Genomic DNA, 15,493 nt, shown 5'->3' with positions numbered 1-15,493 from the left:
CTGTATATGCTGACTTTGTTCTGAGGGGGAAGGTGATGTATGATTGATATGATCGGTCCTAAAGCCTCCGCTTAGGATAAGTTAAGAAAAGGGGGGTGGGGCAAAGCCTGTGGTCGTAAGACAGTAAACTTGACCATGATTTTAAAACTACACTGGGAAAACCCCGTTCTATCTCAGATCAAGCAGGAATGTCTAAGGTAAGAGATGTGAGGCGTGCTACACTCTCAAGAAACAATCTCTAGCCGACGCTTTTTTTGCTTCTTGGTGAGTTTGCTTCCTTCCCCATCGGAGTGATTTTCAGCGTAGAAAATGTTTAAATTGTTTTCCCTGTCCACGTGACGGGATAAAGCGTGTACTCATCATTCAGCAAATTTCTTTTCTTTTCTAAAGATTTCATTTATTTATTTGACAGACAGAGATCACAAGTAGGCAGAGAGGCAGGCATTGGCGGGGGGGAGGGGGAGCAGGTCCCCCGCTGAGCAGAGAGTCCGATGCAGGGCTCGATCCCAGGACCCTGGGATCATGACCTGAGCTGAAGGCAGAGGCTTTAACTCACTGAGCCCCCCAGGTGCCCCATCATTCAGCAAATTTCTTATGACTTTTCTGTTACAAGCAAAGTATTTTTGCTAAGTGTTGGGGGCGGGGAATGTGGATAAAACCATGGCCCTCGAGGAGTTTAGGTTTCCCTGGGACAGGGGTCATGGGGGGTGGGGAGATGTGCGGGAAGGGTCCTGGGAACTGGGGGGAGCAGAGTGGGTGGGCATCAGTCCCACTGAGAAGAAGCTGGGGCGGAGGATGGATGGGTGATGAGCCCAGATCCCCAAAAAAGAAAGGGGTCAGAGCCGCTGGGACGGCCCCGCTGAGCGCCCACCCGTGGGGCTGGAGGGCCTCTGGACCAGGCCGCGTGGCTAAAGTTCTGGCTTCCCACCTGCTGGCTGCGGGACCGTGGGAAGGTTATTTAGCTCTCCATGCCTCGGTTTTCTCATCTGTAAAGTGGGGGCATTAGAGTACGTCCCACGGAGGCTGGTGTGGGAATCAGATACGTTAGTACGCGTGGGAGCAAAAGACAAGACGGGGCCCAGCAAGCCCGGGGAAGCGCAGGCCGCTGCGGTCACCACCGTCCTGTCGCGGAAGCAGTTCCACATCTAGAAAGAAAGAAGCAGGAGGCCTGGGACCGCAGGGCAGTGAGAGACAGGACGGAGGGCTCCCGCTAAGAGACGGCAGGCATGTGCGTGTCCGGGACGTGGAGTAGGATTCCTAACTGCAAGCCGAGGGACCTCGGACCATCGGGGACAAGGAAGGACCACGGGAAGGGAGACACCTGGAAGGAGGTGTGATGAGCCCCTCTTGGGCAAATCACCTTTCTCCCGACTGGCCCCACCCTGGGACTGGCTGGTGGTGTCGGCCACCCTGTGGGGAGAGCTGGCAGGGGCCCAGGGGAGTGTCATGCCTCAGGCCACATTTCGAAGCCATTTTAATAGCCAGGAGCCAGATTCAAACCCACCTTGCTCTCCTGGTCCTGCTGGGTGCCTCACTGGTCTCTGTTCTCCTGGGGATGCCCGTGGGTGTCCTGCCCAGAGACGAGGACTCTGGGCTGCCCAGGGCCTGGCAGTGGTGCCCAGACCCTGAGAAGCCACCTTAGGCTCCTGCGAAGGGCACAGAGGATGGGCACTGGGGTGTCCAGAGAACAAGTCCGTCTGTCCAGGGCAGCGCCCCGTCTCCGGCCAGCTCGGGAGTTCTCCCTGTGGGCGCGCACGGTCCTTACAGTTGACTTCTCGAAGCCCCACGTGCTGTTGGCACACATGCGTGTCTGTGTTGGAGTCTCCCGCGTACCCAGGGGTCCAGCCGCCTGCGGGGGACACGAGGCCAGAGCTGGCAACAGGAACACCGCCACGGCAATGATATCACTAACACTCCGACTGCCCACGCGCTGCTGGGCTCCGTGCCCCACCAGACCCCGACGCTGGCGCCGAGGGGGGCTGGGTGGCCCTGTCCCCGCGGTGGAGGAGCCTGGAGGGACAAGCCTGGTGTCCGACCGGATTGCCCCCAGGCCTGTTGCCCTGACTTACAAGGCGGTGAAGAGTTGACACGGGAGGAAACAGAAGAAAATGGTCTGGAGGTGTGGAGGAGGAAGACGTTTGAGGGGAGGGAGGGGTGTGTCCCCTGAGACCCGGCCCAGCCCCGAGGCTCCTCGTTCTCATCTCGTTTCCTCTTCCAAGGAGCACCTGGTAGGTGTCATCCCCGATTTACAGAGGAGCAAACCAAGGCACACAAGGACACATTAGTTGCCATCTGGTAAGCACGGGCGGGCTTGGGATCTGACCTGTGGACGGCCAGCCTGGAAGCGTCGCTCTGTTCTCCGCTGGCCACGTGACTGGCAGGACCAGGATGGAGCCAGCACAAAGAGGACATTCTCTGGGGTGAAGTGCCCCACCCAAGGCACGTTTGGGGGAGCCCCACGGACTGGCCTGGTGTGCGGGGACGGTTGAAGTTCTTACTGGGTGAGGAGGTGAGCCTAGAAGGGCCAGCTGCGGAAGGAAGGTCTTGAACCCGAGGCCAGAGCCCACGGAGTCGATCCTGGATGGAGATCATGGGGCCTCATCCAGAGGGGGCTCCAAGAGACTCGGGGTGCCCCCCGTTATCCCCGTGGGTGCAGAGGGTGCTGGGCTTTCTCTCATGAGACTGACTTACCCCATGAGACCAGTGGGGCCCTGTAGGCACCCGGTCAAGGACAGCATCTCCAGGGCGGGTGCCCAGAGCAGGGCACAGGACAGGACCCCGGCTGAGCTGGGGGCGGGCACACCCAGCCGTGTCAGAAGGTGTGGGAAGCCCGGCCAGGCCCGGCGCGGTTCAGCGGGCACGAGATAGTATAATGCCCGTTTCATGGTTTTCTTGTCCAAAGCCCTCTGCTCTAGGGCCCCTTTGGCTCATGTTAGGGAGAAAGGCCTTTGTCTGAGCCTTCGCGGGGGCCACATCCCACTGACCCGCAGGCCCAAAGCCCTGTGCACAGAGGAGCTGGACGAGCGCCCGCGGTGCCACGACTGGCTTCTGGGGGGCATGAAAAGGGAAGAGCACTTTAGCGACTCTGCCGAGGGGCCCCCAACACCCTGCTGTCCTCCGAGGCTGTGGAGTAACTCGGCTCTGAGGGACAGGCAGGGGCCCGGCGTTGTGCAGCGGTGTTTCACGGGAATGGGCTTGCCCCTTACTGTTGGGGCGGGAGGCCAGAGGGGCGGCCTGCCCTCCCCCGGGTGCTCGCGGGGCACCGAGCGCCATCCCGCACGGAATCTGTGGACACTGTAGTTTAAAATCTTAGACCCGGGCGGGCAGAAAGAATGAGGGAGCTGCTTCTGCCTAGAGCCGGGCGGAGGTGGAGCCCAGGAGGGCCCTGGGCTGGGGCAGCAGACACACAGACAGACCGATGGATGTCAGAGGGACTTGGACCGTGAGGGAGACCACTGACCCGGGACGACAACACAGAGAGGCTGTAAGGAAGGAAGGGGGAAGGCCTCCCAAGCCGTGGCCAGGGGGCCAATTTGAGTCCATGAACGTCGTACCCTGAGGAAAGGCCTCCGAAAGCTTGGCACTTTGCTCTCCCGCCGCGGCGGGCGCGAGGCCCCGGGAAAGCCAGTGGTCCATGGTCATGGTCAGACAGGTCACGGCGCTGCTCTGAAGCTGGACCGGGCGTGCTGCCCCAGCACTACCTGGAGTGGTAGAGGGGAGGCCATGCCATTTCCATGGTTTGGGGACACATGCCATTTCCATGGTTTGGGGACACATGGTAACGTCCTCCCGTCACAAGTGACTCTCGCTCAGTCCTGGCTCACGTTACGATGCCCAGCTCCTGCCGTCACCGTCAGTTCAAAGCCGTCCCGGTGTTTCAGCAGGTGCGCAAAACGGGAGAAGGAGGTTTGCCTCCTTAGTAGGGAAAACCCGGACAGGGGGTGCGAAGGCCCTTGGGCATCCGAGGGAAGGACCAGGCAGGGTAAAAATGAAATGGCCAGGTGCATGGAATATGGACTTTGGTCCTTTTTGTGTTGAGGTTGCTCTTGGAGAGGGAGGAGGAAGCGTCTGGAGAATGAGGGTCAGTTTTCAACAAGAGTTCCTTTTAGTTTTGGGGCCAAGAGTAGGGGGGAGGGGGAGGGGGTGAAGGGGGGGAGCAGGGAGCTGCGCAGCCGGGCTTATCTTACAAACACCCGCATCCAGAGAGGAATCAGAGCGTGGGCGCGGAGAGCAGGTCGCCTGTGGTCTTGGGATGAGCGCGGTGTGACAATTGGGGATTATTTGGTACCTTACTGGCACTTTTGGCATCATTTGAAAAATCAGAAGGATTTTTTTTTCTTCATTGTTCTAGCCAGGTTTAGAAGTGTGTGAAAAAGACCAGTTCTGCTTTTAGAAGCACAAAAATAACACCTGCTTCATGCCTGACAGGCAGCTGGAAATGACTTCCATCTGATTCTCCGGCGTCGGCGCTGGGGCAGGGGCTGGCGTGGGCGTGGGGGGTGTGTGTGTACATGGTGTGTGTGTGTGTGTGTGTGTGTGTCTGTGTCTGTGTGTGCTGGGGATTGGGGCATGTGCACGTGTGTGTAACGGGTGGACACGGTGGACGGGGCGCGCACACATAGATGGGATGTACGCGCGTAGACAGAGCGCGCGCATAGACGGGCGCGCACACATAGACGGGGCGCGCGCACATTCCTGGGTGCACAATGAGGCGCGCACATTCCTGGGGCCTCACTTCGAGGGTTCCTGTGGATACGAATTACCGAGGGGGCGCAGGAAGTTGAAATGGAATCCGGATTTAATGTGTGAGCCTCTCACTCACCACACAGGCGCGGGTGTCTAGAAATCAGGGAGTGACTCTCTGAGACACTGATCGTTGTCCTGTTTGTTTCGTGCTGTTCTCTCCCTTGGCCCCTGCGACCCTCGGCCTCCAACTCTGACATTAATTCCCTCCCAGGGCTGTCAAGCCACGGAGGCAAATTTGGTGACCTATGCAGAGGGCTTAGCCCCTACGTGGCCCGTTACAGCTACGTGGGGAGACGCTGATGGTCACTGGCTGGACGCTGTCTGTCTCCCCCCCGGGGTCAGTGAGGTTTTCAGCTCCTGTGCATGAGTCCACGGAGGACCGTGGGCACCGTGTGCTGGGCTCCAGGCGCGGTGGCTGGGATGGAGAGCCTCACCGGCGTGTACCTCTGTCCTCGTGGCCTGGTGGTGGGGTCTGTGTCCAGCCGCACTCATGCCGCCCGAACCCATAGCTGTTCTAGCGGGAGAGCATCTCAGAAAATCCCGTGGGATATGAACAGTGACACCATTGCCCATCCCTGACGTCATGTGGGTCACGGGGGCCACAGCCACCTGTAGCCCTACCGGGCTCGGTGCTTGGAGCCACTCTGACACCAAAGCCAGACCAGAGACCTCATGGGAATGGGTTTAAATTAGGGGTGAAGGAGCATTTCACCCACTCTGGGATGTGATGAGCCTCGCCATGAACGGTGCCCGGTCCGGAGAAGCCTTCCTGCACGGTGGGAGCGAGGCCCGGGCGCTGCGCTAGCGGAGGCCCTCCTGACACTAAAGCCTCCCACGGAGGGAGCACGTGCACGTGGGCCGAGCCCGCTGTGAGGTCTGCATAGACACGACAACGCTGGCACGCGCGGGAAGCATGTACACTCCAGAGGTGACGTGAGCCGTCAGAGCGCGGCCTGCACCAGCCCCCACCCCAGAGGGCAGAGGACTCTCTGTGCCTCACCCCCCCTCCCTTCCATCTTCCCACGGACTGGCTCTTCCTGATTTCCGAACTCTGGGGATGTTCTGGAGTGACTCGGTGCTAACCAGATCACACAGGCTTGGGACTGGTGCCATTTCTGTGTTCTGGGACATCGGCGTTGACCTCCGTCAGGTGGGTAGGAAGGTATGACTGCGTTTCCGCCTTGTGGCAGAGAGGACAGCGTCCGTGGGACACAGTTGTGGGGAATGGGGTTCGGGTCGCGCCTTTGGGGTCAGAGGGACTGCACGCCAGGGGGGCGTGAATCTTGCCTGGCAGAGCGAGCACATGTCTGTGTAGCTCTAGGATTCTGGGAGTTCGCGGTGCAGAACTTTACCTCCGAAAAATACAGAGAATAAAATCATGTATTGATTTAAAAAATAGCCAATAACCTGTTCATTTCCTGGCTCTTTCTAACTTACCGTGGCCAAGAACATCTCTGTGACGTGAGAGCCCTGCTCAGTCTGAGGGAAGAGGCTGTGTCAGGCTCTGCGCGGTGGTGAACTTGGGCCCGACACCGGCTGTGAGCGAGGCCCCTGCCGAGGGGATTTCCCGTCTTAGGAGCCCGTGGCCGTTTCCGTGGGAACTGCGTGTGAGCCGCAGCCACCATCTGGTTGTCTAGGGAGAGACGTGTGCACGTGGCTCACATCTAGAGGCTTCTAGTGCCAGAGGGGTTTTATCCTGGGGAAACCGAGGCCGGGACGGGTGGGCGGCCTTTCCCCGTCCTTGCTTTCCTGGTCCCGTTTGACGACGCAGTTTCATCTGCTCCCTGAAACTGGTTATGAGAGGTCCACAGTGGGACGTGTTCTGACCAGGTTTTGTGCCAGGTGGATGACCCAAGGAAGTCATACGAGCCTGGATAGAAGGACTCCCTCTGGAAGGGTGGCCCGATGGCAGCAGGCATCTCTTCTAGAGCAATCCGGGGTTTCTGTCTCGCAGGGCAGACTGTCCGTCAAGCGGCTGCTTATGAAGGCTTAGGGGGCGTCCTCTTCGAGGGGCGCAGGTGGGGCGTGAACGGGTGTGAGCAGGGCGGGGCTGAGCGTGCGCGCGTCCGGGGGTCGCTGGAACAGATCGCTGCGCACTTGGAGGCTACAGACCACACACGCGCGTTGTCTTCAAGTGCCGGGTGTTAGGAGTCCAGACACGGGGATGTGCTCCTTCTGGAGGCTTCCAGGAAGCATCTTCCCCTCGGCTCTCCCAGCTCCCAGGGTGGCCCTTCTTGCCTTGCGGCCTCCCCCATCGTCAAAGCCAGCAGGTGCCGTCTTCGGCGCGCGTGTCCCCGACCTCTGCACCCTTGGTCGTGTCTCCCAGCACCGCCCCTGCCCCGCCTGCCTCCCTCTTCCTTTAGAAAGAGGGATCCTGCCTGGATAATTCGAAAGAATATCTCCGTCTCGAGATCCTTAATTTAATCCTATCTGCCAAGTAACACAGATTCTAAGGAATAGGGTGTGGACATCTTTCAGGTTAGTATTCTGTCCGCTACAGGAGCGGGCACAAATCCCCATCCTTCCCTGCCTTGGCCGTCCTGTAGCCCTCCCCCGCCCCCGCCCCCTCCCCCCGTCCTGCCTCTCTCCATACCTCCATCCACCCCGAGTTCTCACCCCAACCCCAACACTCAAGGCCTGAAAAACCCCCAGGGCAGGTGGGGATTGCTTTGAAGGGACACGCTTCTGTGGTACCTCGGTGAGCTTTGGAGACATGAACTAGAACCTTCTATCAGAGAATGGGCCCTGAGGTTACCTTTCCTCATGCTCCCATGCAAGTGGGGCCCCTGATGGCAGCTGCCCTGAGGGCCCGTGAGGAGGTGGCCCCTGTGCGTGACTCTGGAGACGGTGGCCGGGTGCCCCCCTGCTCCCCAGCAGCGTGGCTTCCTGGCTAGGATGAATTCTGGCAGCGATGGGGAGCAGCGGCCCTGAGGCCGTCCATCAGCGAGCATTGACAGGCCGTCACCCCTCCTCCTACGGAGCTGGGGCTGGCGGCGCCCGCCTGGCCCCTGGGTCACGTCCCACCCCTCGGCCCCTTCCTGTCAGAGCTGCCTTCCCCAGTCTCCCCCGGAGCAGGTGCACCCCCTCCCTTACCTTGCCTTTCCTCCACCTTGCGAGCACACCGGGGCGAACCCCACCCCGAAGTTCTCAGGGCAGGTTCACAGCCTGCGGCACCTGCTCGGTTCCTAGTAAATGTCTGGGGATGTGGCCACGCCCAGCGGTCCGGTGGCAAAACCGCAGAGCCCTGCGGGTCCCATTCTGCGTGGGGCGGCCGCCTCGGCACGGTCGTGAGTGCGGAGCCCCCTGTGGCTCTCCCTGCAGGCTCCACACACCACGACGGCCTGTCCCCAGTTATGTTTGCGGTGGGTCTGTTTCCCGGAGGGCTCAGCGCACTGAACGGTCAGGATGGCACTTGACCTTGGGACAACAGCAGATCCGGCCCGGCTCTCCTGGGCACCCACTGCTCCTGTCTGCCACCCGGCCCGGCCTGGCCCAGGGGAACAGCGTGCCTTGGCTTGGTTCGGCTCCAAAGCCAGACCTGGGGGTTGGCCCACCAGCCATCGCTTCTGAAGCCGCAACTCGGGAAACCAAAGCCAAGGGACCCGGTGGCTTGCCGGAGTTTGCGGGACAGGCTGCTTACTGTTTTCTGCAGGTAACCAGGGTCAGGGGCCTAATGGGTCCCCGAGAGCTCAGACGGCAGGGCCCGGTTTGCTGGTGCTGTCTGCGAGGAGCCGAACCGCCCTCCCCTGCTGCCCCTTCTCGCTAGGCTGGATGGCGGCGGGAGGCAGGCGGCCTCAGGGAGCACCCATTCCGGTCAGAGGACGGGCACCTCCCGCATGCACCCGGGGGTCTGGAACAAAAGCCAGGGTCCTCCCCCTGTGACCGAACACCCTCCCGCACCCCACAATTGAACAAAGCACCTGAAGGCTAAGGGAGGCTTTGACCTGCTCAGAGCTGTTGGGATGCACACGGGGGTTTTGGCCTTAGATCCGGAACATGACCTGGGTGGGGGGCATCCCTGGCCTCCGGAGATGGCGGATTTAGTCTTTTGAGGAGGGAAGGAATGTCCTGGCTTCCGTTCTCTGAGAGGAGTGAGTCTCCGCCCAGGAGACTGAAGGCACTTTCCTGAGTCCGGCTGACCTTGACCGTGAACAGGAGATGCCGCAAGTCCCCTCACCTCTCCGCCCCGGTCCTGCCCAGGGCAGACGCTCCTGCCCCGGAGGGAAGACACTTCCAGGTTAGGCAGCGTGGTGGGAAGGTCATTCCACTGCTGACCTGCTGTGTGACCGTGGGCAGGCCATGAACACTCTCTGAGCCCTTGCTTCTCGTCTGCAGCTTACGGGGAAGAACCTGGTGCTGGGCTTGCCGGGGGGCACGAAGGGGAAGATGTGTGCGCGCTGGTGCTGGACTCGCCCCGAGCACACCCCGTGCGGACACGTGCCCGGGAGCGGGGCTGTTCCCCGAGCGTCTCCTCTAAGGGCTCCTTTCTACAGAAGGAGACATCTGTGTGCCCCCACTCAGCCGAAATGATGTTGCTGTGTGTTCTCTGAACCTTGTGGGTGCGACAGACACTGCGTCCCTCCAAAGCCGCGCTAACCTAGGTCCCGGGCCAGGTCTTGCCAGCATCCCCTGACATGGGAAGACCCGGTGTCTGAGCAGGGTTCCCGGCCCCGTGAGGGAGGCACCGGACAGTGTCCTCTCTGTTTATCTCTCCTCTCCTGTCTGGGTTTTGCTTTGGCTCCTGGCCTGTTTGGGGGATGGGTTGCACCCTGTGTGGCCCGGCACCTCGTGGTTTCTGTCCCTGGGATCCCCGGGGCGTCACGACCCCAACCGGAGACCACAGGACAAGCATTTGTGTGAACAAGTGTCCATGGCACACGGGGGGAGGAAGCCGGCGGCCCCTCCACGGTGCCCAGAGCTGGGTGCAGGGGTGGAGCTCCTGGGCAGGAAGTAGGACAGGGGGTTGGGGTGCCTCCCCTCCGTTTCGTATTTCTAGAAGGGGACACGCACAAGGCTCTGCAGGCAAGGACGGTTTCATGACATGAAGACAGAGTTGGGCGCAGGTGGGACCCCCTCAAAGCCCACTCTAAGGGGGTTCCCGGCCCCCCAGCACCACAGGAAGGTCTCCATCTCCAAGTGGGCATGCGGACTTCTGCAGGTTCGGGAGGAGGACAGAGAGGTGACGTCGCTTTGACATTCTTCTGTCCTGTGTGTGTGTGTGTGTGTGTGTGTGTGTGTTTTCTGAAGAAAAGCAGGTTCCTGAGATTAGAAGAGGCACAGCCCCGAGCCCGGTCCTGCCCCATCTCGGCTGTCTGGCGCGTGCAGGCCCCACACGGGAGGACCCCTCCTGTCCAGCACGCCGCAGCCCACCTGTCTTTTCAGGCTGCTCTGGGAGCCAGCAGAGGCACGAGTCTGGAGCCTCCCCAGCCTTGTGGGACTGGGCCGTGTGCTGGTGCAGCAAGCCCGGGGTGCCTGGGCAGACCCCCGTGCCCGTCGCTGGCTGCAAATGACAAGACCCCAGGCTATACCGCAGGAGGCCACCTCCTGCCCTGAAACGACCTCTGCTCCCACAGCTCCCAGGGTGGGCTTCCTGGCAAGCTGTCCCTGGACATTGCAGCCTGTGCCCCCCAGTACCCCGGGACATCCCCGGATGCTGTCACAGGATTCCCCGTGGGTGCAGCTCCGAGGAAGGGGCCTCTCAGAGCCCCAGGGTGCGGGGCTATCCCCAGGCCAGGGGACTGCCCTTGGCCTCCAAATGACCGATGGTCATCTCGTGGTCATCTCGGGGACTCATCTGCACCCGCAGGCGGTTCCCGATTCCCAGGTCAGCAGCCTAAGAGAGGGTTTGCTCGTGAGTAACCCCAACCCTGACCTGAGCCGCCAGGAGGCCCGCAATGAACACACAGACGCCTGCCGGGCAGGAGCGCTCCCTCAGTGATGTCATACAGGTCCCCGTGGCCCGGGCCCCGGGCTGCCTGCCTAGAACCCCTGCACCAGGAGCTTGACCTTGCAGAGGAGAAAGCCTCTGCTGTCCCCTGGCTTCTCCACGTGTTTGCCCACCAAGGGGCAGACACACTCTACTCTTTGGAGTCCGGGCCCCTCCCCGCACTTTTCTCCCTTGGCTCTGGTGCCTGTTTGCTGACCAGAGTCACCTGCGTCCCAGGGGCAGGCGTGTGAGCTCCTCCTCCAGACTCCGTGCGCTCCTCGTTCCTCAGCCCCCTTCCCACCCGGCGACGCCAGCCCTCCCCAGGCGACTGTCGCTCTGCGTAATGAGGCAGATCGCTGGGCCACAAGCTTCCTGCCTTCTGCTTCCGCTCCTCTCTGCCTGATGAAACTAGTCCTTGGGGGCGCCCCGTCCAAATCGAGGCGGCACCCGGCGACAGGCGGGGTGCAGAGGGGTCCTGCCTGCGAAAGATGAGGAGTCCGCTGGGCGAGAGCTCCCCAGGCCCGCGCAGGTGCGGGGTTGCAGGGAGCACAGGGTCAGTGGCCCGGGAGAAAGTCTAGAACAGGGGGCTCCGTGGAAGGCCTCACCGCCCCTTGCACCGCTGGGTGTGGGAGGTCAAATAGGACTGTGGTCCTTGGAGGGCCTCCTCGGACAGCGTTTCTCAGGACCTGAGAGAATGTTCTGGAACCGGGAGTTGCTCCGGTTCTGCTGTATCTCCTGGAAGGAAGGTTGATGGGGCTTGCTGTGCAACAGGACGGGTTTCCCTTTGATGAAGCTCTGGGACGGAGATTTGGCAGAAGTTCAGAGCAATTCGATGTGGCTGCAAAATAGTAAACCCTCAATTATTAATTAATTAGCGCTACTTTATTTAATTATATGATAATGACATGCATCCATTTTACGATGAATAATTCATGTGTGTATAAATGATAAATACACGAGATAAGAATCATTCAATTAATAAAGGCACTTGCTTACCGTCAGGGCAGGGGGGAGGGGACATGGCCGGTGGCCTGGCCCCTGGCTGAGATCTGTCCACCCTGGCTGTGGGGTCCTGGAGGGGGGGGAGCACCTGCCTCCTTGGTCCTAGGTGAGGCGGCTTCCCCAGAGGCCACAGAACCCGCCTGTGAGCGGCCCGTGAACCCCGTGGGGACGCCCACGAGCCGGAAGCGGCTAAGGGAACCCACGGGATGCGGGGGAGGCACGGAGGAGGCCGATGTCCTTGCCCAGAACTCGGCGTTTACACTCGCGTGAAAAATCTTTTCACCTCCGTTGTGTCATTAGCGTACCTGTGCGATTGCCCCCCCCCACCCCGCGTCAAGCCCACGCCCCCCGCGGTGGCTGGAAGGAGTGTGATGTGCTCTCTGCAGGATACAAGACCCTCCTGAAGGGGATCTCCGGCAAGTTCAACAGCGGGGAGCTGGTGGCCATCATGGGGCCCTCCGGGGCTGGGAAGTCCACGCTCATGAACATTCTGGCCGGGTACAGGTGAGGACACCTGCCGCGGAGAAGGGGGTCTCACCTGTTGTTGGCCTGGGGCAGCCACCAGAAAGGCGAGGCCCCCCGGGTCTGTCCTGTCATTCGTAAGTTCTGAACAGACTCCGGGGAGGCCTGTGGGGTTGAGCATGAAGGGGTCTGAGGATAGGAAGGCTCGGTCGGCTCAGCGTCTGACTCTTGATTTCAGCTCGGATCATGATCTCAGGGTCATGAGATGGAGCCCCGTGTCAGACTCTGGGCGCCTCGGGGGGTCTGTTTGAGAGCCCCCTCTCCTTCTCCCCACCCCACCCTTTCTCTAATTTAAGGGCAAAAAAAAAAAAAAAAAAAGATTGAAAAAACCATAAGGTAAGCTGCAGGAGAACCGAGAGGCTGGGCCGGGGGCCCCATGCTCTAGCCTGGGCCTGTGTTAGCACCTGAGTTCCTCCAGCGTCTCTCCTGGGGCAGCGGCTGGAGAGGGAATCTTCCCGCGTGTTGAATTCCCCTCTTAGAGCCGGCGGTCGTCTGCTCTCGGGTTCCCACTTGCCAACGTTAGCGAATTCTGCTAACACTAGCAATGCTTTCATCTCCTGGAAGAGAGGACAGCTGTCACCCCTTCCCTTACGCCCTCTGAGTTACTCTTTAATGCCAGAAATTAGGATTTTTAAAAACCTCCCATATGGCAGTTTTCTGCCGTTGAATTCACTTCAGAAGTTTGAGACCAAGGCCCAGTGTCACTGGGGCACATGGCGGGGGCGGGGACAGGGACGGCCACTTTCAACACAACCACACCCATAGCCACTGCCTGGCCTGGGGGTGCTCCGGCAGCCTGGGGCCGCTGACTGCTGCCTGGAGGTGTCTGGGCCTGAGCCTGGCTCCCAGGGCAGCTGCGGGATGCCAGTGCTTGCCCTGGAGGAAAGAGCCCAAGGTCGCTGTACGGGCCAAGACAACTTGGAAGCCAGAAGTGATTTCGCTGGTCGCCACAGCCCCTTGGTGTCTCTGTGCTATGGGGCATCTAGGAGGCGGGTCCTTCGGGGAAAGCCTGCCCCCCCCCCCGCCAGATCCCCCAGGGGCTGGGATGACACATGGGGAGAGCACAGGGAGGCGCGGTGCACAGTGGGCCTGGGGGAGGGGAAGCGGAGAAGGTGGCTGGCGTCCCCCGACCTACTGCATGAGGGGACAAGGAGCGTCCCTGGACCGCAGGGATGCAGGGCCTGGCCCGGTCCTCCAGCCCCCTGTGCCCCGGGAGCTGAACCCTCTTGGGCCTCGGGAACTGGTTCTGAAGAGGGCGGCCACCCCCTTGGCTGCGGAGTCCTGGCCTTGGGGGCCTTCGGTGTAGCCTTGGCGACTCACGAGATCATCCGAAGCCCAGCAGAGTCAGGGTGTCTGTCCAACCCGGGGGCCACAGGTGGGAGCCTCCATGCACATGTCCGCCCGTTGGCCGCTGTGCCTACAGGTCCGCCCCCCCCCATGACAACCCCCAACATATTCTCCACGCCGCTCCTGCCCGCACGTCCTGGAGCTGCTCTGAGTCCCCCCATCCTTCCGGCCCCCTGGCATCCCTGCTAGAACCGGTCTGCGGGGCAGCTGCTGGGAGGGGCCGCCCCTGCCCGAGGCCCGGGAGGAGGAGCTGACCGTGCGCTGCGTGGGCTTTGCAGGGAGACCGGCATGAAGGGAGCCGTGCTCATCAACGGCCAGCCGCGGGACCTGCGCTGCTTCCGGAAGGTGTCCTGTTACATCATGCAGGACGACATGCTGCTGCCGCACCTCACGGTGCAGGAGGCCATGATGGTGAGTCCCCTGCCCCCACCCGGCCTCCCTTGGCAGAGCAGCGCCCTGGGTTGGGCCCGGGGACCCCATGGGCCACCTGCACGCTGCCAAGTGTGGCTCTGATGCTGGGCCTGCTGCTGGGACAGCATCCTTGAGAACAAACTCCCAGCACCTCCGGTTCTCCTGGACTCGGGATGGCAAGGTCATGGGCAAGTTTGGGAGAAGGTTATGGCCCCACCTTCTGTGCCCAAGATCCTCCTGCCCATGGGCCATCAGCTGCCTGACTTATCTGTGGCTCTCGGCCTGAGCTCCCCAGTCTGACACCTGAGTTGGGGCCCTGAGGGTCTGGTCTTCGGTCCCCCCTGCCAGCTGGAGTCACGGGGGAGGGAAACCAGCCCCTGCTGCACACCCCCGGCCTCCCAGGCCCCAGGGCCCCCTCCCAGGCCCCTTTGTAAGCACAGAGCTCACACAGTCACCAGCGGTGTGGCCGTGAGCCCGGGCGCCTGCACGACGGGGTCTGGGACAGCCTGGACGTCGTATGCTCGGGCCGCTTGCTTTCCGGCCTTTTCCTCGCCCACTGCAAAAGACAGCGCCCGGGATCCAGGCCCTCCCCGTTCTCAGCTGCCCTGCTTTGTGCCACAGTCAGTAAATGAGCGTCTGCCTTAGTTTCCCTGCCAAGAGAGGTCTTGCCCTGTGCTCTGACCTAGATGGGGCAAAGCGTCCTCTCTGCAGGGTTGGAGAGGGGCTGCCCGGTCTGTTATCCGAAGGGTTACTCCCGGGCATTCTTATCTCAGCAAAGGGAAGTGGAGTAAGATGTCGGATACCCAGTCCACCCCCAGCCCTCTGCAGGCGGTCCTCATCCCTGTCCCTGGGACGGAGTGTTCTGGAGGGGGAGAACTCTCCACCGGGCTGGGCCTCGCCAGCAGACCCAGCTTGGGACCCCTAAGCGCTTATCCTGCCTCTATGTGACCTTTTGGACCAAGGCACCGGGGTCTCAGGAGGGGTTCAAGTAGAAGAGCTTCAGCAAAAAGGTGTGCGCCCTTCAGGCACAGCCAAGAAGCCATCTGAGAAGACAGCAAGCATCCGGCATTTACACCTCCAGGGCCCTGCCTTTGTTAAGCCGAGGGTGGTGGGAAGCCCACGGCCCTGAGGGGTGTCCCCGTCATGTCAGCGTGAGGTCATGTCAGCGTGAGGTTTGCCCTTCTGACCGCCGTCTGTCCTGCCCCCGCCCCTGCAGGTGTCCGCGCATCTGAAGCTCCAGGAGAAGGACGAAGGCAGGAGGGAGATGGTGAGTGCGCTCAGGCCGCAGGGTGTCCCCAAAGTGCGCGAAATCCATCTGGCAAATGCCTGGGGAGGGACTTTAGGGCCCTGGTTTTGTTTGCTGGTTTGTCACCTAGGTTTCTGTGCTGGGGACAGTGACATCTCAGGGTGCGTTCCGGCCTGGCAGCTGGGGGTCCAGCAGGGGCCTCCTTGGCCTGAGACTTAGAGATCTCGGCCCGGCCGCCTGCCAGCAAGGGCGCAGCGGGAAGGCTTAGGTGGCCAGAGCGCACCAGCCTCGAC

At 61.3% G+C, this 15,493-nt stretch overlaps 1 protein-coding gene across 4 annotated transcripts in view; it reads left to right on the top strand.

Annotated features, from left to right (window-relative positions):
- The window catches only part of ABCG1 (ATP binding cassette subfamily G member 1), a 66,144-nt gene that overhangs the window by 36,214 nt on the left and 14,437 nt on the right, over window positions 1–15,493 (top strand). For all 4 annotated transcript variants that reach the window (XM_004762206.3, XM_004762205.3, XM_004762204.2 and 1 more), the window contains 3 exons: window positions 12,061–12,178; window positions 13,822–13,954; window positions 15,171–15,221. In XM_004762206.3, coding sequence (XP_004762263.1) covers window positions 12,061–12,178; window positions 13,822–13,954; window positions 15,171–15,221 — 302 coding nt within the window. The remainder of the gene's footprint in view (window positions 1–12,060; window positions 12,179–13,821; window positions 13,955–15,170; window positions 15,222–15,493) is intronic.

The sequence above is a fragment of the Mustela putorius genome, unplaced genomic scaffold, assembly GCF_011764305.1.
Source record: "Mustela putorius furo isolate JIRA1106 unplaced genomic scaffold, ASM1176430v1.1 tig00000765_pilon_pilon_pilon, whole genome shotgun sequence".
Classification (NCBI taxonomy): Eukaryota; Metazoa; Chordata; class Mammalia; order Carnivora; family Mustelidae; genus Mustela; species Mustela putorius.
The sequence above is the reverse complement of the archived record's forward strand: the minus strand, read 5'-3'. Positions and strand labels throughout refer to the sequence as shown.